Consider the following 27,703-nt stretch of genomic DNA (forward strand, 5'->3'; position numbering starts at 1 on the left):
AATAAAACTCGAGCTTGGCTAGCACAAAACCCAGTTGGCGTTATTTCTTAAATAAGGTAGCTGCAAGTCCCAGTCTCAGAACTGCCCTTTCCCCGGAGACATATGTACTATTTGTATTTGGTGTTAATATGGCTCCACAATTGGATTAGGGATTCATAATTCACCATCGACTAGATCGTCAGCAGAACACATGGCAGATCACCGGACATAAAGAAATATATAGATAACAAAATTCTTGAAAACACATAAAATAAATCAACAACTGATAAAAATTGCATTCCAACAGATTTGCAGGCCTGATTGTCTACCGGACAAAAATTTAAACAGAAAGAGACAGACATAAACTGAAAGGCTATAAGTGTTTAGAAAACGATAAAAATATATTAGATTATAATTTCCAGCAAAATTAAAACTTATCACATTTTTATAATATGAAATTAATGATTAAAAGAAAAATAAAGTTCAACAAAATGCACAATTAATCTAAGAAAATTAAGAAAAAACTGAAAATACTTTAGGAACAATCACGTTTTTAATTCCCTAGTTAGTAAAGCAATGAATATCATGCTACCTAAAAGAAAAATGAGCAGATTGGTACAATATAATCTTGGAAACTCTATCCCCACCTATGATAGTCTACTTAAAACTGATCTTTTTTTTCCTTTTGCAATACTAGATATAGAATTCATTCCACGGATGCAACTTGTACGATGTATGATATGATCTTTGCCACAGGTAGATAGTCTATTCCATAAACACCTGTGGATAACGACGATTCTGTTTTTTAGACTAATTTGCAGTTTATGCCGAAGACTGTAATTACTATAGCAGCTTTGCCCGTGTAATTCAGCAATAAATTTTTCTTTCTGTCTTTGTTGTTGCATTGATGAAATGAAGCGAAATTATTGAAATGAAGAACCTGCAGCAATAAACGAAAAGCTGACAGTACAAACCAAACAACAAGAACTTACTCGTAGCATTATCAACAATAACCACTAGCCTGACAATACACTGTCCTGCAAAATACAATTCATTAAACATATGAAAACTACAAAATTACTTCCAAAATAAGAATTCTCGCATCGTTTTCAAGCACCAAGCCATCTCTTTGGACAACCTGTTTCACTTGATTATTAAGCAGAATCTGCCGCAGTCTAGTTCATCAGAATTTTGGTTGTTTCAAAGGGAAATGAACCGGGCCTTGAGCCTGATTAGGATGAGCATTTTCCTTTTTTTCGCCTTTTCGGTGATGGTGAACCTGCCCGGCTCGTTAATCATTGTGTATAATTTTATTTCAGAAGAAAAGATTTCTCACAACAAAACAAACCCTAGGTAATAGAATAAAAAAACTTAGTTCATAGAACAACAAGTTGGCAATACAGAACATATTAATGTTTGAATGACAGAATGGTAAGATGGGGTCAAAGCTGGGCACACAATTGTATAGCCAGGCATGTATACAACATAAACATAAAACTTTTGTGCAATTCCAAGGATTATTTGCATGGTACACCATAATGGAAAATACAGAGGTTTTGTTTTACATAATGATAACTACACACATTACATTAGTGATGCAACCATCGATTGCTTCTTTGTTTCTGCACACATGCAAGTGAACCCAACGTAGCGCCAAAAACATGTAACATACACTAGTTCCAGATACATTTTATTGATACATAAATGAGAAAACACGTATTAAATCTATTTAATTGGATCATATATAGAGATGTGCAGCCAATCGTGGTGTAGCTTGCAGAACAAGGGGTTCAGCTAGTGCAAGGCCCGCATTGCGTTCTTTGAGACTGATACTCTTAACGCCGGGAAGCTTTGTCCAAGTGAATGCCTGCAACATCCTTGCGAACAACATCATTGTCATAGAGGTACCAAGTGAAATCCCAGGACAACCCCTCCTCCCACTGCTAAATGAAATGAAACGTAGGCCTGGATCAGTGAGAAGTACATTCGCAGTGTTCAAATGCCTCTCAGGCTGAAACTCCAGTGGTTCAGTCCAGATCTTGGGATTGCGGCCAAGTCCAAGCCGGCTTAAAAGTATGTGGCTATCCTTGGGGATGGTGTAGCCAGCAATAGTTGTGTCCGCCATGACGACATGGGGTACGTTAAGAGCATGGTATGGGTGTAAGCGGAAGGCCTCCCGGATGCATGATTTGAGATAGTTTAGCTGAGGAATGTCAAACTCCTGCACCAGTCTATCTTTACCGATGACAGCATCGAGTTCCTCGGTTGCTTTTTGCATGATCTCTGGCATGTTCATCATCTCAGCGAGTGCCCACTCAACCGCATTAGATGGGTTATCGACTGCTGCGAACATCATTTCCTACATCCATAGATTTGAGAATAAATAAAGTAATCAATATAACGCAACAGAAAAGGTCAATACACGGATAAAATGGATCGAAGAACAATGAATGAACTTTTTATTAAGATGAGATACTAACCGCTGTTTGTGCTCTAATGTCTTCTAGGGAAAGCATTGGTTGTCCATCCTCATCTTTAAGATGAACTAGGACATCTAGAAAGTCTCGGGCCTCTTTCTTTTCACCCCCTTTCTCAAGAGTGGATGACCTTTCACGGATCCGCTCCTCTATTATAGGATCATGCAACCGGTTGATTGTTTGCATGGCATCCTTAGAAACCTTTTCATGGCCATCCAGGTCGAGGCCTATGAGCGCTGGGAAGTAGTCGGACACACAAAAGTTGTACAGATGGTTGAGGGCCATGAAGAGAGCGGCAACATGTGCCACCTCATCATGTCCAGGCCCACTAGTGGATGAAGCTGGTAGGTCACTGAAGTATCTTTTACCAAACACAAGCCTTCTTATCATGTTGCCAACGAAGTGTTGGGTTACATGACGGACGTTGACAATGTTGCCTGGACATGCCATGTCGCTGCAATGAGTTTTATTAATGTACCTCACAAGGTGGTCGTACTCCTCTTTCCGGAGGTGGTGGAGCTTTCGCTCCATGGACGAGGCGAGGATCTCAACAGTGAGGACGCGCCTCATCTTCTTCCACTGGTCTCCGTGCGGTGAGAAGATGGAGCCCTTGTACCCGAAGCTGAATATGCCCGAGGCGAAGGTGGTGGGACGGGAGGCAAAAACTTCATCATTTTTTCTTAGTACCTCAGAGGCTATCTGTGGACATGCTACAACAATGACATGAGTAGCTCCGAGACGGAGGCACATGATGTCTGTGTTCATCTCCTTGAGCAGGGCGTGGATCCATCGGAACACCGCCGGCTTGCTCAGAATCACCTGATGCATGTTACCGATGATGGGCAGCGCCGCAGGCCCTGGGGGCAGCCTGCCTCGTCGTCCCCATTGTTGCTGGGACAATAGCACTCTTTTATTTTTCAAGAGAAAATACACCAGCATGGTGGCCATGATAACCAGAGTACCAAGAGCCATATTGCATGAGCTCGTCGGGGTGCTATATGAAGTAGGATAGAAGGCAATTTGTGGAACTGATCCGTAATGGACAGATGTTTTAACAGTTGTGTTTGAAGACACTCTTGCTCTTGGTGCATCTTAGCTGGTTAGTTCTGCAGGTATTTATAGGACAGCCGGGCAGCCAGCATCCTTGACGTACATAATAATTATTTAATCAGTTAGTGACTCCTTTCATTGCCCCACGTGGCCACATATACTATTCATGTCGCCTCATGCAAGTTCAATGCATTCTGGAGGGTCCACATTCTTTTGGTTGGACAAATTGATAGAGAGCAAATTAAGTGAATGCTGGCCACTCACTTGGAGACGTTCTTCACTTGATCATCTCCATGAGCTCTTCCAATTGACATATTCAGGGAATGCTAGCTCACATGGAGTCTTTCGTTCATTCAGACTTTGCCGGTGAGAAGGAACCTTAAATGTTTTATGGAAATCCTTCTCATTTCAGAGTGTCATAGGCATATAAAGATTTACGATTCTCCGGCCTCTATCGATTGATGCACACAACGATCTATTATTGCAAATTTTCAACCTCGGAAGTAAGAGCATCTACAACTAAGTGCCTTGTATCCATCTTAAACGTTCGGACAGACAGTCTGGTCATTCACTAGTCAAGAAAAAGTGACTCGGTAGGGCTCCTGATACCGGCCCTAAACACCCGGGCTGACCGACACCCCTCATATCCTGTCCAATTCTAGGACGGGGATGGGGAGGTCTGGGCGCGCTTAGGCGCGTCTGCCACGTCGGATCCGACCCACACTGGCCCATCCCGACCCCACATATATTTATCCCCATTCGTTTGTCAAACCAAATGCTAGCCACTCCCCTCCGCCCCAAGCTCACTTTCGGCTATCTCTGGCCTTCTTTGGCATGGCGGGTAGCGGATCCGAGTCCTTCGTCACCCGATCTGTGAACTGTGACCTCATCCAAGTAGGGCTGGAGAAGGACATGTCGGTCCACTCCACCGCGCCGGCGAGGAGAACGCCTCACAACGGTCATACTCGATCCGGAGGGAATCCATAACGTCCTCCCAAATGGCGCTTGGATCCGGCGCGAGGCGCGTCACTAATCCCTCGCCTGAGGCGGTCCGCTTCGTCTGGCGTTTGAACACCGTAGAGACGTATGTGTGCCGATGACGAGGCCTTCCATGGCCCGTCCACGTCGGAGGCTAATATGGCTCGGCGTGCCGGCAGTGTGAGGCAGAAGGCACGGGAGGTGGAGGCAGCCCTCGCGACGGACGTCGGCGAGGCAGATTCATACTCGCCATGCACGTGGTGGCCTCCGACCATGACAAATCCTTCATTGACCTCACTTTGACCAGCGACGTGCAGCAGCTGACGGCCTCTGATGACGAAGAGTAGGACATGGGAGACGACAACGCCTCGAGTCCCATGAGCCGGTGCGAGTCCCATGTCCTACTCTACATTGCCGACCACTGCATCAATAGTCCGAGTGGCGCTGCCAGCCGCCGAACTAGGGCACGGCAGAGCCGGACAAGCTCCGCTTATGTTTAGGTTTCATGTGCATGTAATTGTATGGATTTGAGGATTACTAGCTAATTGAGGTATCTAGTTGTGGAAACGTCAATTTCATGTCTGACCGATCACTGTCTATGTAGTTTGAGGGATCAAATTTGTTGTATATGGTTGTAGATGCTCTAAATGTTATTTCCTTGGATCCAAAATAAATGTCACAACTTTGAACCAAGACTATGAAGTAGAGAAATTAAGAACACGGGCTAGCAGAACCCGACAGAAGAAAAATCCTGGAAGTATCATCACTAAAATGTGTTATTCATGGGATCCAACCGAGGCGACGGCTCCTAGCTGCCATCTCTTGGCCATGCCAAAATTTGGTACCGTGACGCCAGTTCGGTCTTGCGTTGGAATTTTGCACTGAGGCTGGCCGGGTTTCTATGGGTGTCCGTCGGCCCGTACGTTTGATGTCCGCGTTTCTGTGGGTGTCTGTCGACCCGTACGTTCACTGTCCGGATCTATTCTCATCCACAGCACATGATGCACGAGTGTCCGGATGCATTCTGTTCCACATACGCACTAGCTGCAGGCAACGGCTCATGCTAGCCTCAGTACTGTGCTTCCATGAGTATGCGGGAGATGTTGACGAGTTACCAATCGACGCTCAAACCATTGGTTGACTAGTTATTACACATGCATATTGTTCACTAATTGTCATCCATGCATAGCCATGTGATCCGTGATTGAAGGGCAAAGAATCAGAATCCAATTACCCTTTCTCCTATAGTACTGTCGATCATTCTGACCTCCACCTTCTAGAGTGAGCGTCACATAGCTAAAGTTTGTGGTATTTGATCCCGCAAAAATAATGTATGTGGCTATCCAAGCCGGCTTAAAAGTATGTGGCTATCCTTGGGGATGGTGTAGCCAGCAATAGTTGTGTCCGCCATGGCGACATGGGGTACGTTAAGAGCATGGTATGGGTGTAAGCGGAAGGCCTCTCGGGTGCATGATTTGAGATAGTTTAGCTGATGAATGTCGGACTCCTGCACCAGTTTATCTTTACTGACGACAGCATCGAGTTCCTCGGTTGCTTTTTGCATGATCTCTGGCATGTTCATCATCTCAGCGAGTGCCCACTCAACCGCATTAGATGGGTTATCGACTGCTGCAAACATCATTTCCTACGTCCATAGATTTGAGACTACATACACCTTTTTTGCATGTGTTGTTTTGAGGGTTGTTGGCGACAAGATTGTTGATCTCTCCATGACCATTATGGTAAATTTCCTACTGATTCTTTCAATATGTCATTATTATGCTTAGTGGATTGACATGAGTGCCAATATACATGTGTGTTTTGATATCTCCATGTTTTTTTTCTTATCGGGTCACAAGGACTGCAACCGTGCTGATTGGAAACATATCCTATGCTTCTCTTCATGGTGTTGTACGGTTGATCTAAAGTTTACTATGGGAAAGAGCATTCAGCAGTTACAACTTAGTCATTTTTGAAGTGCGGGAGTCCAACGACGAAGCTCATAATATTGCTAAGTATTCCCTTTCTCTTGATCATGGTTACCACCTATGGATTATGGACCCCTATGTTTGTTAATGTTGATCAATAAAGCTTGTGAAGTTCTAAAGAAGGCTTTGGATGGCTACTTGGTCTCAATCACACACTCCCCTCGACTTGCTCAATGACATTTATGCATTGTCGGACAATTAGGGAGAACCATGACGAGCCATTTTCACCTATGAAAAAAGCGATGCATAAGTCAAATGAATGCAAAGTAACTCACGAGAAGTAGAAGAAAAAAGGAACTAAAGTACATGAAGTGATAGCCGAGGAACGAGATGTGGGAGCACCAGGAGGCCATTGACAAGGAGGAGTGAAATAATGGACGGCAATAAGGCCCATTGTCCTTGGACTCTTCTTTATTCCCCTTTTATGTTAAATTTCTGAGTTTTCTCTTTTGTATATGGACTGTTGCTGCGGCTACAAGCAATGGCGGCGCAAGGTTCTAGAGGGTGGGTATTCATTTTGGAGGAGGGTATTCATTTTGCCCAAATCATCACAGTTTTGCAAAAAAAAATCGCTTGTTTTATATAAAATTTCAATGCCTTGTCAAAATCCTGGGTATTCAACCGAATACCCAAGAAGACCCCTGGCGCCGCCCCTGGCTACAAGGCCCAAGGTCACTTCAAACACCCCGGCTATGACACACTATGATTCAATTTGACGACCAAACACACGTGCATGAATTCTGTGGGCGGGTCTAGTTCAAGCACTTGTATTATTCTCCTCACTTTATACGGTTTTCCAATGGTTTTGTCTTAGTTTTTTTTGTTTTCTTCCTATTTTCAAATGGTTTTCTCATATTTTCTATGTTAGATTTATTCCCAAAATCTGCAAAAAAAAATCATGAATTAAAAATTCTTACATTGAAAAATGGTCTTGACTTTAAAAAATGAATATGAATTCCAAAAATGTTCACTAATATTTTTTCGAAAACCAGAAACTTAGCAAACATTTTCGTATTTTAAACATGATTGTGTATTCAAAAACTTATGAATTTTTTTTAAAAAAGTGTTTGAATTTATAAATACTCACAAATTTACAGATCTACATGTATATCAAAATTGACCCCAGATTTTAAAAAATCTCAGATTTATTTTATATAAATATTAATGCATTTAGAAAATTCTCAAGGATTTACATATGTTCGCTAAAAATTCTTTATGAAATTTACAGAATATTCTTGAATTATAAAAATGGGAAAAAAATAAAAACAAAAAAAGTAAAAAAATGGAAAATGGAGAAATAAATGAAATGACAAAAAGGAAAAATTCATTAAATATAGCCAACCAAAGAAATGAGAAAGTGAATGAATGAACAACTATCAGTTAGTCTACTTGGGGTGGCCCATTAGTTGGCTTTGCTCGACATGTTCACGCAATGAGTATCAAATAGGAAGTCCTCCCCTAAAAAGAAAGGAAGTCCATCGTCCAAAAAGACAAATGGTACGGCAAACAAAGCCGAGCATTACCTTCCATTGTCCAAAAAAATGGAAGAAAAATGAAGGAGAGGATTGGGCCAAGGTGCTAAAGACCCATGCGCCGAAGCAGGATGGTCGATCCCCTCGAGAATGTCCTATCTGCTGCTCTTTGCGGGTGATTCGCGGGGAAACACATAGATGGTCGGCCAACTCGTGCACGCAGTGAAGCTAGCTTGAAACAAGGCACTGTAGCAAAACCAGACGAACACTGCCACATATTGACAACAAACTGGAGCGAGGCACTATAGCGAACTGACCTGATTTACTGTAGTGAATTTTTTAGGAAAACAATTGACAACAAGCTTTGAAAACATGAATTTTTTTTTCCAATTTCAAAATAATTTAAAATCAAAATTTTATTTTGTAAATTATGATTTTTTTAAATCCCAAATAATTTAAAAAATTCTAGCACTTTTTGAATATTCCAAACATTTTCTAAATCATGAACACAATTTGAATATTTGAATTGTTTTCTAAAAATTCTGAACAGTTCTTTGAAAATAACAAACTTTTTTTGAAAATGCGGAAATAAATAAATTTTGCAAGCAATATTTGGAAATTTGCATTTTTTAATCACGAATATATTTTAAATTTGCCAATATTCTTTGAAAACACGGATACTTTCAGTTTTATGAACATTTTTTTGAAAATTGAGAATTTTTGAAACAAAATGATGAAAGAAAAAAAGAAAAAAGGACAAAAGAACCCAATTAACAAGAAATAGGGACCATCTAGAAGGTTTCCAAACCCTTCAGGAACCTCCCAAAAAGTTCAAAAAATAGGGGTTCCCTCAGCAACTAACTAGCCCTAAATGGGCCTGTCCATATAACGCTCACTTGTGGCTAGCCTATGTTTTTCAGCGACTACTTGACGGAAAGGTCGTCGAATAGGAAACACCGAACCCCGCAGCTCTCGTCGATCGACTTGATTAAAAAAACAAAAGTTCTCATCAATTTACAATTAAGTGTTGATTTTTTGTATCCCAATAGTGGTGCACCCTTGTCTGTCCAGTTTGCATCAAGATTCATGCTCTTCTTATATAAAAAGTTATCTTTTTTGTTTCTTCGAAACAAGAGATCATTTGACCATGAAACTTTGCAGGTCAACTATACACAAGTGAATCTCATTGTATAAAATGTTTTTGATTTTTTTATGAAACATAAATTATTCAAAATTCAAATTCTGAATGAGTCGTATTTTACCAATTATGTTACGCGAAAAAGTCGAAAAACTTTTTTGCACGTAGTACTACATGTGTGATATTAATCTGCAAAGTTTCGAGTTCAAATGTTATTTTATTTGGGAGAAATAAAAAGAAGAAACTTGCTTGCATGAATTTTGATGCAAAATGAACGGTGAGGATAGAGTGTACAATGGTATGGGGTACAACCAGAATTTTCCCTTTACGATTCGCATGCACGCAAGATAGGAGGACCTCATCTTGTCGATCCTAGTATATGCACAGGAGGTCGTACAATGGTCGCTGTTTGTCTCGATCTTCTCTGTAGCCATAGACGCAAGCGTATATGTAAGCCAGAGACTTGATGCAACCGTAAGCAATTGGCGTACATTAGTAGAAAAGGGAGCAATGGTCCAGGCCAGGCCAGCCCATTAGTCCCGGTTCAATCCAGAACCGGGACCAATGGGGGCATTGGACCCGGTTCGTGAGCCCCGGGGGCTGGCCGGGCCACGTGGGCCATTGGTCCCGGTTTGACTGGACCTATTGGTCCCGGTTGGTGGGACGAACCGGGACCAATGGGCCTCGCTTCTGGCCCACCACCATTGGTCCCGGTTGGTGGCTTGAACCGGGACCAAAGGCTGCCCTTTAGTCCCGGTTTGGGGCACGAACCGGGACCAATTAGTTGCCTATATATACCCCTCGCCCGCGAGCAGAGCACTCCCAGTGCTCTGTTTTTCGTGGCCGGCGAGGGGAGAGCTTTGTGGTGCTCTAGCTCACCTCCTATGCACACGAGGTGTTCGATGGAATGCCCGAGCCAGACTACTTAAGCTTTCTCCTCTCCAAGCTCGACCTCCAAGCTCCATTTTCCTCAATATTTGTCTAGGTTTAGCGGTCCGTCACGTCCCGTCCCCGTCTTCACCGCTGTCGATCGCCCGCGCCGATCTCGTCGCTGGCACCACCGTGGTGAGCCTCTTGTTCTTATCTTCTTTCTGAAAGGAAAAAAAATTCTTACTTGTATGTTTATATAGATACTTGTATAATTTTCTTACTTTTATTATTGCATCTTATATAGTGCGATGGTTTTGGTATCCGCCCCCGTCGGCCCTCGTCCTGTCTATGATTCGGATGTGGTATATATTATCTTTTCATAACTATTGGTTCATTTATTGTTTATGACAATTATGCCGACCAACGTGACATAGATTTTATTTATCTAGGAGGTTGTTGAACCGGAAATTCCAACCGACCCTATTGTCGAGAGGTTAAATTTAGTTGAAGAAGAAAACAATTTGTTGAAGGAAAAAATTAGAAAAATTGAGGAGGAGAAGATGATATTGGAGTTGCATGTTGCGGATGTCGTCGATGATCACAAGATCAAGATGGATGCAATGCGCTTGAAGATTAGAATGATTAGAAAATATGCCATTCATACCGAGGCTTGGTATCATTATGCCGTTGGACCAATTGTTACATTGGTTGCGATTATGATCGCATTTGTTTTCGTATTGAAATGTTTTACATAGTTTCAGTGTATGGTTTAATTAATTTAGATGCTCTGCAGAGCTTTATGTTGTTAGATGAGAACTATGTATGTACTTTGGTTTTAATGTGATGATGAACTTCTATTAATTTGGTCACTTAATTATCTATTCATGATGTTCTGTAATGATTTTTGACACACCTAATTATATATAATGCACGCAGATGAACCGGCAATGGATGTACGGTTCAAGACACACCTCCGAGTACATTAAGGGCGTGCATGATTTTCTCGAAGTGGCTGAGGCAAACAAGCAGAATGGTTTTATGTGTTGTCCATGCCCTATATGTGGGAATACGAAGTCTTACTCTGACCGGCAAATCCTCCACACCCACCTGCTTTACAAGGGTTTCATGCCACACTATAATGTTTGGACGAGGTACGGAGAAATAGGGGTTATGATGGAAGACGGCGAAGAAGAAAAGTACGATGACAACTATGTGCCCCCTGAATACGGTGATGCTACTGAACATCAAGAGGAAGAAGACGATGTGCACCATGATGCTGCAACGGGCGAAGCTGCTGAAGATCAAGAGGAACCAGACGATGTGCCCGATGATGATGATCTCCGCCGGGTCATTGTCGATGCAAGGACGCAATGCGAAAGTCAAAAGGAGAAGCTAAAGTTCGATCACAAAAAAGGGTTGTACCGTACTGGAATTGCTGCAGTGGAAGGCAGAGAATGCTGTGCCTGACAAAGGATTTGAGAAGCTACTGAAAATATTGAAGAAGAAGCTTCCAAAGGAACGAATTGCCCGACAGTACATATGCAGCAAAGAAGGTCGTATGCCCTCTAGGATTGGAGGTGCAGAAGATACATGCATGCCCTAATGACTGCATCCTCTTCCGCGGTGTGTACAAGCACTAGTGCAGAACAGGGCAATAGCACCGGTTCGTAAGGCTCTTTAGTGCCGGTTTCGGAACCGGCACTAACATTTTGGCACTAAAGGCCCCCCCCTTTAGTACCGGTTCAGCATGAACCGGTGCTAAAGGGCAACCACGTGGCACGAGCCAGCTCCGGGGGCCGGGAGCCCTTTAGTACCGGTTGGTAACACCAACCGGTACTAAAATGTTTGGGGGATTTTTGGTTTTATGATTTCTTTTTCATTTAATTTTGTGTTTTCCATTTTAATTCTTTTTCGTTTGCTAGTATTTTACGGTACTACACATTGTACACGTTATGCATATATATATATATAAATAGAATTTCTAGTAGAACCAATCATATATATATATATATCATCAATGTCTCACAAACCACCATATTAATTTACACATACACACATGTATAGCTATATACAATTTCTCCTACATATGCATGTTGCCTTCGGAGCTAGTGGCATTAGCCTAATTGGTGCCTTCGGAGCACGATGACAATTGGAAGTGGTTCATGACATGTTCGATGGGGGCGGTAGCGGGTAATAGTATTCTCCCTTCGGATTTATGACCTGGTCGAGCAAAAATCCCGCTATTTCCTTTTGAAGTGCTTCTACGCACTCCGTTTCTAGGAGCTTGTCCCGCACCTCTTTGAACTGTTAAGAAGGAGATCAATATGCATGTGTATTAGTTGTGTGACTAGATATCGATAATGGTGTAAAAATTATGAATAGTGTTCTGACAAGCGTACCCATTCCTGTCTTTGAGATCTGCTCCTTTCGGACGCCATCATGCGAATGTTCTCGCAAACGCAGTATGCATACAGATTAGTCCCCTGCGCCTGCTTCAGGGCCTTTATTACGAGAATGGAATTTAATTTGATCAGATAATAATTAATCAAGCATGATAATTAAAGAGATGGCAGCTAGCTAGCTAGCTAGTACTACTTAATTACTTACCTTGGATCGAAACCATTTCAGCTGTGGTTTCCATTCGCCTTCCGTGACGCTGATAAACCTTGCCCAAGCCCTGCCCGCCGACAAAGAAAATGAATAAAGGGGTTATTAAATAGTTCATATCATGAAATGACGAACTAAATAGGCCGAGATATATAGTTAATAATGATTGAAATTACCTGTTGACTATCCCATACAAGATGTTGTAGTCACTATTTGCTTTGAGTAGCGAGTCCAATATTTCAACTGTTCCGGCGTCAACTTTAATGATACACAAGATCCAGTGAAATCTGCATGCACACACGTTTGCATGTCTTAATTAAGCGGGCATATGTAAGCAAAGACATGTAGCTAGCTAGTAGGCAAAAACAGAGAATTTGTAGTACAAGAAAGTGTGACTCACTCGAAGTTGTAAGGAAGTAGTATATCTTCATTGTATTTGAGGCGCTTCAAGAACTCTAGCATGCTGTCGTCTACCTGCTTTTCATAATACTTGCTCATTTTCCATGTGTATTGATTAACGGTGTTTGGGTCAATGAACCCAATGCCATAGCGTCCACCTTTTCTCATTTCATACATCTTCATCCTGCATAATACCACAGAAAAGAATATAGTGAGGATAATTACAGGTAATGATTGATCAAAAGGATCACTACAGCTAGCTTGAGACTTAAATTACAGAAAGAAATCACTTACAGACAATAGCAACTGACGATAGATTTGTCGAGTGCGTCTTGATTGTATAACTGAAACAGTTCAGAATACTCAACGGCCACAACTTTCTCATGGTAGTAATGATCCTTCTTGACATACACCATGAGGGACTCTCGATCGGATCTCTTGGTAATGTCCATGTACCATTGATGCAATTCATACATTCTCGTTGGGAGCTTCTTGACATCTTCTGGCTTGACCAAAGGTTGGCCCCGGACATATTTCCGTTTTATTTCCTCCTCTGTAATCACAGGCATGTCCTCGATCTCGAGGAGTTGTCCAACAGTGATCTTGAGTTCCTCAGCCTGCATTATATGCTCCTGGGTTATTACCACATCGCCCACCTCGGGAACGTAAACTGTTTGGCCACAATAATATTGGGCGCGTGTACTGTCACGTGTTGTCGGCACAACAAGCGGGGGGGGGGGGGGGTCGATTGCGCCGCCTGTTCTCCCAGCTGGGCAACGGTTTTCCCGCATTTTTCGACAGCTGCTTGTTGTTTGCTCGAGCTCGAGCTCGCCTCCTTCTGTAGACGTTGTCGATGTAACTTCCTGATGTGGCGCTCATAGTCTGTGTCAACAGGCTTAGGAGCTGGTGGTTGAGCCATACGAATGAAGTGGTCAACTACTTCCACAGGCACTTTCTCCCTTGGCGGTGGTGGCGGTTTCGGTCCAAAATGGGCGTCGACTTCTGCCCGCACTATGGCATTGGTTTGCTCCTCGGTCCTATCATAAGCCCTCACAGGAAGAGGAGTAGTGAGGTTTGGACCATATTTATATCGCTTGCCTCCGCCTGTACTTCCTGTACTATGACCTCGACTGGTACCGCTACGCACCATAGCTGCGGGGTGTCTCTTCTGCGATTGTTGAGGCGGCGGAGACGGCTGACGGGGCTGAGTTGGACGAGGAGGAGTGGCCTGAAGCTGTGCCGGACTTGGAGGAGGAGTGGCCTGAGGTTGTGCCGGACTTGGAGGAGGAGTGGACGTCTGACGCTGTGTCGGACATGGAGGAGGAGTGGCTTGACACTTTGCCGGACTTGGAGGAGGAGGAGTGGCCTCACGCGTTGGTGGACTTGGAGGAGCGGGAGTCTGCTGACTCGGTGGCGGACTTCGACGAGGAGTCGGGTGACGCAGTGTTGGTGGCCTTCGAAAAATGATGCAATCCTTTCTCCATAGGATGATACGATGTTTGGCATCTCCGAGTGTGTGCTCCTCATCACCTCCAAGAATGTCAAGCTCTAGCCCCGAATATTGGTCCACCACCTCATCAACCAAGACACGAGCATAGCCCGCTGGAATCGGGTTGCAATGGAAGGTTGCCTCGGGGGAATTTGAAAAAGCAACGGCGTCCGCCACCTTCATGGATATGTTCTTCATTCTGAAGTGTAGCTCGCAGTTAGTGTTCTCCGTGATGTCATCCACGGGGTATCTATCCAGCACTGCTGCGTCGCCCGGGGCGGAACCCATGCTGCTTCTCGGCATGGATGGGGCGGTGGTATCCAATGTTGGATCATCCGCTAGCTGCTGCAGCTGCTGAGACCCCCTTTGCTGGCTAAGTGAGTCGATCTGCTCCTACTGCCGCTGGAATTTAGCTGCCAATTCCGCTTGACTTGCTTCTAGGCCTTGAAGGCGTTCATAGTCGAGCTTCCTTTGCTCCTCCTTCATCTTCCTCTTCTTCTCCTCCGCAATCTTCTTTCTCGCACGGGTTCTGTAGTCGGCGTTCCAGTCCGAAAACCCCTCATACCACGGAATAGCGCCCTTGCCTCGTGTTCTTCCCGGGTGTTCAGGATTTCCCAGGGCACGCGTAAGCTCGTCGTTCTCTCTGTTGGGCTGGAACACCCCCGATCGAGCCTCTTCTATTGCAACAAGTAGCGCATCGTCGGCTCCGTTCAGACATGCCTTCGTCGAAACATTGCCTGTCTTCGGGTCCAACTCCCCCCCATGCGCATAGAACCAAGTCCTGCACCTGGGGGGCCAGCTCTTACTAACCGGAGTGACACCTGCATCCTCCATCTCTTTCTCAGACTTATCCCACTTAGGCATTGCCACCGCGTAGCCACCTGGCCCCAGATTATGGAACTTATCCTTTTTTCGGCATTCTTCTTGTTTATTCTCGACCGTTCCTTAGCTAATTCTGAATCCTTGAATTTCATGAAATCGTCCCAATGAGCACTTTGATTCTCTAGTATCCCCTCGAATACTGGAGTCTTCCTTCCTCCCTTGACGTACTTCTCCCACGTCATTCTCTTGTGGTTCTTGAATGCAACCGCCATCTTCCTAAAAGCAGCGTCCTTGACTTTCCGCACGTCTGCTTCTGTGAAATTATCTGGTAGGGTGAAATGTTCCATGAGAGTATCCCAAAGCAGATTTTTTTGATTCTCGTCGACAAAAGTAACATCTGGACGTGGATTTGCTGGCTTTCTCCATTCTTGAAGGGAGATCGGGAGTTGGTCCTTCACAAGAACTCCGCACTGACGAACGAACTTGTCCGCAATCTTCTTAGGCGCTAATGGTTCGCCATTAGGTCTGATTGCCTCGATATTGTACTTTACGCCCTCCTTCAACTTTTTGTTCGGGCCTCGTTTCGTCCTTTTTCCTGAAGATTTGCTCGATTCGGATGGCTGAAAGAAGAAAGATCGATTCGTTAATATATCTTCAACTCATTTAAAACATGCGATGATCACCAGATTCCTGCTTATATAAATATATATACCTCGCCGGTGTTTGTTGTTTCAGGATCAACATGTTCTTTGTCGTAGTTCATGACTTCATCTTCTCGGTCGTCGCGATCGAATATCATATCACCCTCTCCGGTGTTATTTAGAAATTCGGAGCCGTCAAAATCTTCTTCATTCTGATCATCATCTGGCCCGCGTATGATATCGAGTATGGTCTGTTCTCTCTCTCTGTCGGTATTGTCCGCCATAGCTTTTATTTAACTATGCCAAAAGAAATATAAAACAATTTAGTATAATCTCGAATACATCGTCTCGAATACATCATCTCGAATAATAGATATAATATTGAATACATCACTAGCTGAACATATTTCTTTAAGATGGCCCTTGGAGATGCTTCCTTCTGGCCTTTGGAGATGCTTCCTTCTGGCCTAGCATGGTTATGAATATATTTCTTTAAGACACCCATGAACCTCTCAAAGGGGAACATATTGTGTAGAAATACAGGACCCAAAAGTATGTTCTTCTCCTCTTTTTTTTCTTCTTCCTTCTTCCTCTTTTCTTCCTTTTCCTTATTTTCCTTTCTCGAGGGAGAAGAAGAAAAAGAAGAGTAGTAGAAGAAGAAAGGAATAGAGGAGAAAGAAGAAACTTCAACACGAGGGGGGGGGGTACCGATACCCCCTCCCCGATAACATTATTTTCCCATGTATATGTATGTCGCGTCGTTGTCGATATAACCCCCTCGAGATAACTTCGACATGAGGGGCGGTCGATATATATACCCCCTCTCGACCGTGATAACTTATACAACGGCAGCACCCCCCTCGGCCCTCTCGCTCGACCAAAACTCTCGAGGACACCCAAACCCTAGAGAGAAAACGATGTTGGTCTCCTACCCCCTCCCGCCGCGCCCCTACCCGACAAATTAACTCTCTTGAGGCCACCCAAATTTACCAAGTTAAAACAGCGTTGTCGTCGAGGCCACCCCAAACCCTTGAAGCATTGTGTCGAGGCGACCCCAAACCCTAGAGAAGCAGCGTCGAGGCCACTAACATGATTCCTTATTGTGATTAGCTAGCTAGTTCTATGTTTGCCACTAATATATATATATATATATATATATATATATCCATCTGTACCATGTTTGAATAATAATTGACATGTTGTAAATATTTGCAGAAACTATGGAGCACTCCCGAGACGAAGAAACAGAAGCGATGTTGGGGCACATAATCGCACAAGGAAGTGATGAAGTTGCGTCATTTCTCAACGACACCGATGGTCAGGAAGGACTGGGTGAAGAAGAGGGCTATGTTCATGATGGCTTCGACCCATTAATGCCGGTACAAGAAGAGGACTATGTTCATGATGGCTCCGGTGACACAATGGAGGTACAAGAAGGAGACCGTGCGGACTGCTCCGGTGACCGAACCGAGTCCGGCCAGGTATATATATATATTAGTTAAGCCCGTGCTGACTAGTTAATTGATGCATCCATTGTTTTGGTATATGTACACATATTAATTACTCTCGTCTTTCTTCCTTATAATTTCTAGCCCTCCGGATCGAGCACAACTTCGGTAACGAGACGAGGCCCGAAGAAAAAGTTGAGCTCGGATGAAAAGTTTGAGATCATAGAAATCACGCCCGACGGCGAACCGATTGAACCCATCCGGACAAGGAAGGCATTTTCTGCTCAGTGCGGGGTTCTTGTTAGGGACAAGATCCCGATCAGCATCAATCAATGGTATAAGCCTAAGGAGGAAGACCATGAGGTGTCTTATGTCAATAATATGCAGAAAGAAGATCTTTGGACTCAGCTGAAGGCAAATTTCACCCTACCGCCAGAGGAGGATCCGGAGAAGCCAGTTAAAGAGCAATTAATCAAGTCTTGTGCTCTTAAGAACATGGCAACCCTAATGAGGAGGTGGAGGAAAGAGCTGAACCAGTTTGTCGAGAAAGAAAAGACACCAGAATTCATTGGCAAATATGAGAAGATCAAAGATCACTGGCCTGCATTTGTGGCCCACAAGACATCGGAAAAGAGTAAGAAGATGTCGGCGACAAACAAGCAAAATGATGCAAAGAAGAAGCTTCACCATCGCACGGGGTCAGGTGGCTACCGCAAAGCCCGGCCTAAGTGGTCCAAGGCTGAGCATGATCTGCTTGAAAAAGGGATCGAACCAGAGACAATGTACTGGCCAGACCGTTGCCGGACTTGGTTCTTCGGGGCTGGCGGAACCTTGGACCCTGTAACAGGGAAGTGCCAGTGGACGGACGAGCAACTGCAAATACCAGTCAAGAACCTTCGACACTATATCGATGCAGAGCAGCGAGGGACGTTCCTTCCAAACAGGGAGAAGGACGAGCTCACAATGGCCCTTGGGAATCCTGAGCACCCTGGACGGACACGAGGCACGCTAGGCTCCATTCCGTGGAAGGTTGGTTTTCCGGACGCAGGGGGTTACAAAACCCACGAGAGGAGGAAGAAACTGGAGTAGGACCAACTGCAGGCGCTGCACGAAAGGGTAATGGGGCTAGAGGAACGAGAAGAGGAACGAGAAGCAGCAGATCGCAGCAAATGACCTGTCGAAGCTTCCCCTGAAGCTACCCCGCCATCTCAGCGGAGAAGCAGCGTGGCTTCCACCGAGCTGCTTCAGCCGGAGCATGTCTTGACGGCTCCTGCCAGCTATCCCGTGGATGGTATCACGAAGTCTCAAAATTGCCACATTATGGCACGATGGTATCCTCCTTCTCCGCCTCGCCAGCAAGGGCGGAAGAGACCCGCCGCCGCCCCGGCTGCTCCGGCGCGTCGTAGTCCTTCTCCTCCGCCTCGTAAGCAAGCACGAAAGAAGACAGACGCCGCAGCCGCTCCGTCTGCTCCGGCGTCTAGCAGCACAAGAAGAGGAGAGAGGCAATACAGATACGGTCCACTTCTAAAGCCTCTAGAGAAGTTACCGTACGAGAGGACCGAGGAGGAAAACAATACGATCGTGCAGACCCATGTGAAGGAGTTCTTTGAAGGGGTGAAAGCAAAGAGACATCCACCTCCAGAGGAGAAGGTAGATCCGGTGAAAGCAAAGCGCACTCTCGATGCCCTGAGGAAACCGACAAAGTCTCCGCCGAGAACCAACTATGAGCGCATTACTGAATAGACATATCTCCAAGCGGAGCGGTCGGGAAGTACTGTCAGACATCAAAGAGCAAAAGAACGAGCAGCTGCGAAAAAAATTGACCAGCTCGGCGAACAAGCAAACCAATCGTGCCCCCCGCTCAATGTGTCTAGCGGCAACATCGTCACTAATGTTCCGGGGATGGTGGCCGGTTATGGCAATCTACAAGATTACCTGCCTGACGATGCACTTCCTGATTTCATGAAGGTGGAAGAACACAAATACGAGTACGGGAAGCCTCTCGTCAAAGATGAAAAATCTGTAACAATGATGATGCGAAGATTCCATACTTGGTACATGAAAACCTGCAGAGAGTCTGGGGGGATGAATACTTTGTATCTGAGAATTAAAGAGGAGCACGACCTCGTTGGAAGTGATCTGTTGCCTGTTCCATTTGAGGAGTTCTTCGAGTTCTTCAATCAAAAGACCCTCGATAAATTAACGGTCTTTTGCTACTGCATGTAAGTACTATTTCTGTCATTAAGTCTCTATATATAGCTCGGCTCTTTCATTGCATGTATTTATAATTAATTATCCTCAATATATTATGCAGATTGAAGATCGTGGAGTGCAAAAAAAATGAAATTTATGATATTGGGTTCATTAACACAAATATCATAGATGAATTTCTGGTTGAAAAGGACGTCAAAGAGGCCGAGGACAACTTGCTACAATCGTTGATCAAAAATCAAAACAAAGATACCATACTCTTTCCTTACAACGGCAAGTGAGTGTTACTGATCGTTTGCATATTCGGTTTCCCTTATTACTCGAGCGAGGTTATAGTAATGTAATTGCTGAGTTATGCATGCATGCGCAGGTACCACTATATTCTTCTGGAGATTAAGCTTGAGCGTGGACTAGTAACCGTCTTAGAATCGAGACGGAAAGATCACGAAACCTATGCGGACATGACTGAAATGCTCAGCAAGTAAGTTCAATCGATCATTATCGCACCATAGCGGCAACTTTTTGTTCATTTCCTGATATCTCAAGTAATAATAATTATTTTCTTTGTCTTGCAGGGTTTGGAAACAGTTCACCGCAGAAGCTCCGGGACTGCCGAAGGAGCTGCGATATACATACCCGAAAGTAAGTACTACTAGCTAGCTAGTTGTGCGCATCTCCCGTTGATTCTATAGCTATACTTTCATCAATGCCATTTATAATGCTTCATTATCAGTTTGATTGACCTCTATTTCTCGTAAAGTGCTTGTGGCAGGAACAAGGGAATGATTTCTGTGGATACTACGTGTGCGAGTTCATCCACACCGCGACTTTGAAAAACAAGCGGGGCTACTCTCAAAGACAATATGAAGTGCGTAAGCAATAATATTCACAATTTCATTTTATTACACCATCATTTCTTTGAGTTTCATTCATATATATATGTATTAATTAACCCCCTTCTTCAAATTAGACGTGGCAGATGCGGAATGAACTCCTAGAACCAAATCGCATGAAAGCAATTCAAGAGGAATTGGCGGGATTCTTTCTTGACCACGTCATCAATAAAGCCGGAGAATACCATGTGGAAGTTGATTTCAAATGCTAGGGGACTGTAATTGAGAGATCTTATATATTTTACATGTATGTAGCCAGTAGCGTCGGACGTACATGATACGAAAACTTGTTGTTCGACCAATCTCTCGGAGAAGGAGAGGTCGATCGGTCATTTCTCTCGGTATGCATGACGAACTTCTGTACTCAATGGTTCCCTTCATTTTCTTACTAGCTAGCGTGTCGAGGGCTATATGTATATAGTACGTAGCGTCGACCAAGCACGGACATAAGAGAGAACACTTCTCTCTATTAATTAGCTAGCTAACACAATATATGAAACACCTAAATTAACCCCCAACCCCCCCCCCTTTAAAAAAACAAAAACCCCACCACTGGAATGCTGACGCGTGGATGCCTTTTGGTCCCGGTTGAAGCCACCAACCGGGACCAAAGGCCCCCCTGCCTGGGCTCGGCGCACCAGCCACGTGGAGGACCATCTGTCCTGGTTCGTGTTAGAACCGAGACTAAAGGGGGGAGGTATTAGTAACGACCCATTAGTCCCGGTTCATGAACCGGGACTAAAGGCCCTTACGAACCGGGACTAATAGGTGTTTTTTTACTAGTCGTACTTGATGTTAACTCATGCCCACCCAGAAGAAACAAAACGTCATGCTGTCATTATGGTAAAATGGTTAGCTAAAATATTGCCATATACAACTAAACATGGGTGAACCAATATGTTGTTGGATGATTAGGAGGACAGTGCTATCCATAACCCACCAGAGTTCATGTCCTAGAGGTGCTCGGATTTTCCTGAGTTTATTTCATGCCTTCCAACAATGTGCGGTCAGTGGGAGATATGTCTCGTCGACTACGAAGGCGTCTGTGACGACTTGATCAATCTCAAGATGATGTGCCGACTCAATCTCTCAGGGTGCTCATCAGGATAGGGTGTGCGTGCGTGCATTCATAGGGATCAGTGTATGTGTGTATGTATGAGCGTCTGCATCTATATTGTGTTAAAAAACTAAAAAAGGTAAATATTGCCCCACAATAAATTACGTACATCAATCAAATACACGGTCTCTTGAATCACTGCTGAAATTCTTGAGCAAAGGCTTCCTCATTTATATTGCTCTAGTATGAAACAAAATCAATACCTACAAAAAAATTAGTCCTGGACACCACTCACCAAGATGAAATAGTATCTATTCCTACTATGCATTCAAAGAAATTAGACACCTACCAATAATTACTGTTTTTTTAGCAAATTAATAGTTCTACTGTTATGAAAAAAAGTTCTACTGTTTCTCGCTTATGAAAGGCCCCAAGAACCATTCGACCCCACCTTAGTAAACACAATGCGATATTCAGGCCAAAGTCATGCATGTGTTGGCAAAAGGTCTAGAAAACCAGCAATGTTGGTAGGTGTCTTCGTTAATTGACGAAGAATCATCCATGGTATGGTCTTCATAGCTTTTCGAGACTCTTTCTCACCAAGCTATTCTCCGCCGCATGGCTAGCTAAGGGAGATGGTGCATCCCCTCTCTCTAGTTCAGCCTTGTACATACTTTCACACAATACACATGAAGATAAATATCATGAGACCTCACCAAAAGATCCACGGCCGGACATGTTGGAGGAGGGGTTCGGCCATGGTAGATTCGGTCGAGGGTGGAGGGGTTCGACAGTGGCATTGGTCGGGGTGGAGGTCTGGAGAGGAGGCTCTAATTTGGGTAGAACTGGTTAGGTCCATGAATATAACTATTTTTGGTTGTTTTCGACTCTCGCGCCCTCTTTCATGCCAGCGCGTTTGGACCCAATTATTTCATTCCCGCGCCACAGACGGTCCCGGCAAGCAGTGGGCCATGCTTGAACTTTGCCAGTAGTTACAATGAAAAATATATTGTTTGCAGTGTATATGTCCTCATTTGTCAACTCGCGCCGGCAATTCTCTGCCCTTAAGTATTTCTGGTGGCAGTAACATGATTTCGGTTGCCTTTATTCAGGTATTTCTCCCTACAGTTAATTTCCACCAATCAACAGTTATAGTGTAGTGAGTTGTGTTGGGTTGGTAACTGTAACGTGGGCAACTTGGTAACATATTTGTGTGATGTTCCTAATTATAGCCTGAACAACTGGGTAACTACATAATTGCCATGTGGGTAACGATGATATATGCAACAGTGTAACTACATAATAATCATGTTGCTAACTGTAGAATTTACAATTGGGTAACTAAATAATTGTCGTCTTGGTGAGTTCAGCATAGGCACATGGTAACTAGTACATTATTGCCAAGTTGATAGTTGTAGCATATGAACATAAGAATGCGGTAACAGTATGGTTCACATAATTACCGTCTTGACCTACTAGACCACCGTTAGATCTGACGACAAACACCGACATCAACCTCGTTCCTGGGGTGATGAACAAATTGTCCTGTGGGTTACCACCTGCTCATCCCATTTCATGATTTTTTTCGTTTAAATTGGGTCGATGATTCTTGGGTTTTTTGCGTACGTACAAATAAGTTATCGGTTACAAAACTTAGAGAAAAGGTTGTTGGTCTAGTTGGTTATCTATAATACCTAAATAGTTCATCCCCACTATGATATTTCTCTTGACATGCAGCCTATCCACATCAGCAATGCTGCCACATTAGCATTTAGTTAGAGGCTTACATGCGGGGCCCACACTCCCCACCACAATAGAAAACATGCACGTCAGCTTCAGTTACTACTGCTAATTGAACGCAACCTCCTGTTCAGCATTTAGTTAGAGGCTTTCATGCGGGGCCCACACTCCCCACCACAATAGAAAACATGCACGTCAGCTTCAGTTACTACTGCTAATTGAACGCAGCCTCCTGTTCACCTCTCGTCACAGTTCAGTGTGTTCTACCTTTCTTTTAATTAGCACGCATGTTCCACTTTCGATTTATTATGAGCCACGCAATCAATACAGTATGGAAACTGAGGCGAGCGAGTTGGCCTTCTCCTCTTCCTCTCCCTGGCCAGCGCTTATTCTTCCCGTTCCCCTCCCCTCGGCTTTCCCAGGCCTCCTCGTCCCCTGAACTCTTCCTTCGGCTCCAACGCACTGCTTCCCGTTCCGCGATCCCTGCAATTCGTCGCTGATGGGCCTTCTGATTGTAGGCACATCGGAGCTCTAGCTATCCCTGGAAGTGGAAAGACTCATCGATGCAGCCATCCTCGCGTAGCCGAATCAGCATGTTGCGCAGGCCGTTGGTCTGCTCCCGGCTCTACTGACGCGGGCAACCTCGGACGCGCCGCTCTGCTCCGGGCTTCCTCGCGCTGGCGTCCTCAGACGCACAAGACGCATCCATCACCGTCGCGGCCCGATTCCGGTGTAACGGCCGTGCCTGATGCGGCCATACCTGCGAAGCCAAGCGAGTACGTGTGCGCACGCGTTGCTCTGCTCCAGGCCCTCCTCGCCTCGACGGTCTCAGACGTACCAAGACCATCCCTGTTGCGGCCACGTTTCCAGCGGATGAGTTCGGGAAGGAGAACATCGCTGGCCTCACAAATGCCCTCTTTATGTCGCTATGAACACCCGCAAGCCCAACTAAAAAAGAGCATGAGCATCTCTTCTCCTTGCGATTGGCCCGTCAGGCCGTCAGTGCATGCACTTATTAGCTGTTGTATTTTTGGATTTGTGATGGTGATTTGGAGGATTAATCTTCTGTATTTTTTGATGGATTTCCATGGTCTGCACAGCTCCGAAGAAGATCAGTACCAATGGTGAGCTCGAGCCTCCTATATGTTCTGGATTTCTTTCTTTGTGATCAGATTAATTTCCTGTTCTTATGTTGTGTTTGCACGTTTTGTGCCGCTTGCTGGTAGATCCGAGGTGCTTGCTAGCTTGAACTTGGCAAGAACAGCGACCTACGGACTACAACAACAACGCTTCTGCAGTTTAAGGTCAAGTGCTCCTGTGTTGATCTTCAGTTTGTTATTTTCCTACGAAGATGTACATGCTGGAACACTGTGCAGCCCAATTCCATGTTGTTCTCCGCATAGTATAAATGACTGAGAATGAATTAGCGCTTCTTGATGTGCAGCCTAATCCTAATTCTGATTTCATATAAAACCATCTGGCAGGTTTGGTACGTACGAGCCCCATCTTTTACAAAATTTTGATTTTTATCTGCACTACACATGCATTGCATTGCATTCTGCATATCTTAGATAGCCAAATCATGTTATTTCTTATGTGTGCTACACAGCCTAACAGATAATCTTGCAGCACCCATACGAACTTTCTTAAACATTGGGTTAATTTTCTGAAAAAAATATTGGGCAATTATTCTCCTTCTGCATGGAAAAAATAAATAGATTAATTGACTTCACAAAGTAACAATTTGGTCCACTGTTTACATAAATTTAATTGTTACTACTACTCGTATTTCCATTGTAGGAATCATATGCATGGGTCCTCTCACACAGGTGATTTCTTTTGTTGGGAATAAAAGAAACATGTGATATGTTAATGGTTACACCAATACATCCTGTATATCAGGGTTGTGACCTTTCATCGCAAAGTTGATCAAAGTTTTCATTATTGAGTACATACAATAGCTGATTCATCGTATGCTTCCACCCATTAGTTTGTAAACACTTTCTCTCAGCGCCCGAGATGGCTTATGAGAATGTTACTTCTTTTCATAGTGGAACACTTGAGGAGGGTTACTAAATTGCTTCATGTATCTATATTACATGTTATGTAAATCTTTTTCCCTTGAAAAAATAGTTCTATAAGCCCAAATTTTCTATTCATTTTATATAATCGTTCCCGCAGCAACGCGCGGGGTATCGTCTAGTTGGCTATAACGACCAAACATTAATTCCTTTTTTTAGCGGGAGACGAAACATTAAATCCACCCTCAAGCATTTATAGCGACATAAAAGTTGGGAGGGAGAAACCAACATAGATGAACAAACAGTTCGGCTCTAAGCCTAAAAATGAAATTTGTCAGCTAACTTTAGCGATTCTTATAAAATGAACTATGCACCAAACGTTTCGTTGCAGCATCGTCGCTGAGAGGTTTGCTTGGTCATATGTCTCTCTCTTGCTCCTTTTCATGGCATCGTACATGTCTCCCTCTCTCACTTTCCAAGTTTCCATATATGTGGGCACAGGAGAGAGGTATCTCGTGTGATATATATGTACATCAGATGTGACAACCTTGTACGCGCTCTTAACGTCCACAAATCAACTCTCGATCGTGCGGGTGTGGTTTCTTTGAATCTTCTCTTCTCTCGTCCATACCGATGCTGCTTTGAATCTTCTCTTTTTTTCTCTCGTCCACAAACATAGGCTATTTGTTTGCAGTACATGACCACAAATTGAGCAGCCATATATAGAGTGAAATTATGACACTCGCACGTCCTCTGACTACCAATAATTAATGCGTGATAGAGCGAGCGTGGTTGCTTTGATTCTTCCTCACAGAGAATCTTTCTGCAGTACACGGTCATATGTAGCCAAACCATTGAAGACCGGCCAATGACCATGACTGATAATCACTCACAGGCTCACAGCTAGAAGACGAGCCAAGGTTGGTCGTGTGTCCCAGTCAAGTTGGCCTGTACCTGGAGACATGTACAAATGTGTATTTGATACACTAAGAAGGGTTGATATTTTGCTGGCCAATCTAACAGAAGTTGGATTAGTAGTTCCTCATTCAATCGCGCAGCCATGGATAATGGATAGTTTGAGATTCTGACACACTTAATTTTCACACTACTTCTTTCAGCCCCATAAGGAGTTTTCTAATGTGACCACACCTATAAGGAGTTTTCTAAAGGCTGTGTGGACTGGGATTTGGGTTATCAGGACGGTGTCGATCGGTCCAAATACAAGAGCATCTCTAATATTTTTCCTAAATTCATTATGGCCTATATATATAATTGACAACCCGATTTTAGAAAAATACATACAGATCACAATAAATCAAAATAATAATATTGAGCTTGGGAACAAAATTCAGCTCACGTGCATGTTTTAAAAATATTTTATTTAGAATATCTATTACGGGCCTTTATAATAGTTTCCTACAATACTTTATGGTTCAGATAGTCCCCATAATTTCTTTTAGAAGACCCGTATATGCAATGAAGCTCTATCAAAGGTATTCCAACATTACTTTCAAGAAGTCATATCTCCGCTTTTGTCTGAGTTGAAAACCAGTTTGAACATTCCAACATTGCATGAAACAATGATATGCAGGTGCTATGCTTCTATTAACATCCTAATTTGGAAAAGTGGGATGTTACATGACTAGAGGTTTTAGCTATGGGAATCATCTCTGTTGATCTCCTCTAATGGTCGTTTTTGTACTTGTCTAATCCGATTGATCGAGTACTACCGCTTACCTAAATGGAGGTGACGAAGACGATGTTTATAACTATAGGGACTTTGGATATAGTGCCTACTATGGAATGGTAGACTTCACAAAGCTCGGTGACTCGGAATGGCAAGCCATTTCCAGTGCCACCTATCTTCCTTAATAGATGTTCAATCATGCGTATTAGGGCTTGTAGCGGCAGACGTAGTACCAGTGCTCATCGTTCCTTCTGGATGCTCGTCTGGTGATGTACCACATATGAAAAATTGCTATTCCATGAGCATATTTAGGAGATATCATAATCTTGAACTTTTCAGGCATATCTATAAAGAAATACAAAATAAATATCAGATTTGCGCATTGCAATTAATTACTCTTTCATAGAAAATTTAAAGGGATAATCCAAGAACATTCTTCGGAATATCAAGATCCAACTGTGGAAACGAAGCGTGTAAGATCCGCTCATACATTTTTCCCAAGCTTAACTATTAATCGTGCATGAGCATGAATGATCCATAAGGAATGTAAAGTTTAATCTTGTAATTTGAAGAAGTTAGTGTTATAGCGTTCTTCGTTGCCGCCCATCTACTTAATCAAGGTGACATGATCAATATCATGAAATTATTCTCTTTCCTCCTCCACAACAAAAGTTCCCAAGGCTTCCCTTCCATCAACGCCACTGATGGCCTTTTTTATTAGATTTAACATCTTGGT

General features: G+C 43.7%; 2 protein-coding genes and 1 long non-coding RNA gene across 3 annotated transcripts; 2 read left to right on the forward strand and 1 right to left on the reverse strand.

The window, feature by feature from the left end:
* Nucleotides 1-1,717: 1,717 nt before the first annotated feature.
* LOC125540542 (tyrosine N-monooxygenase-like) lies at nucleotides 1,718-3,428 on the reverse strand. Its single transcript, XM_087539393.1, has 2 exons — nucleotides 2,460-3,428; nucleotides 1,718-2,338 (listed from the first exon to the last, which is right to left on the reverse strand). Exons 1-2 carry the CDS (start codon nucleotides 3,426-3,428, stop codon nucleotides 1,718-1,720), a joined length of 1,590 nt encoding a protein of 529 aa, XP_087395519.1.
* Nucleotides 3,429-19,260: 15,832 nt separating this feature from the next.
* On the forward strand, nucleotides 19,261-20,452 carry LOC147982905 (uncharacterized). The gene is made up of 5 exons (XM_087540581.1): nucleotides 19,261-19,346; nucleotides 19,673-19,846; nucleotides 19,940-20,050; nucleotides 20,145-20,211; nucleotides 20,330-20,452. Exons 1-5 carry the CDS (start codon nucleotides 19,261-19,263, stop codon nucleotides 20,450-20,452), a joined length of 561 nt encoding a protein of 186 aa, XP_087396707.1.
* A 3,102-nt stretch (nucleotides 20,453-23,554) lies between these two features.
* Nucleotides 23,555-24,692, forward strand: LOC147982906 (uncharacterized). Its single transcript, XR_015614912.1, has 2 exons — nucleotides 23,555-24,383; nucleotides 24,486-24,692. It is a non-coding gene; the product is annotated as an uncharacterized LOC147982906 (long non-coding RNA).
* Nucleotides 24,693-27,703: the final 3,011 nt, after the last annotated feature.

Source organism: Triticum urartu, chromosome 2A, assembly GCF_056163025.1.
Source record: "Triticum urartu cultivar PI428250 chromosome 2A, HENAU_Tu73, whole genome shotgun sequence".
NCBI classification, from domain to species: domain Eukaryota; kingdom Viridiplantae; phylum Streptophyta; class Magnoliopsida; order Poales; family Poaceae; genus Triticum; species Triticum urartu.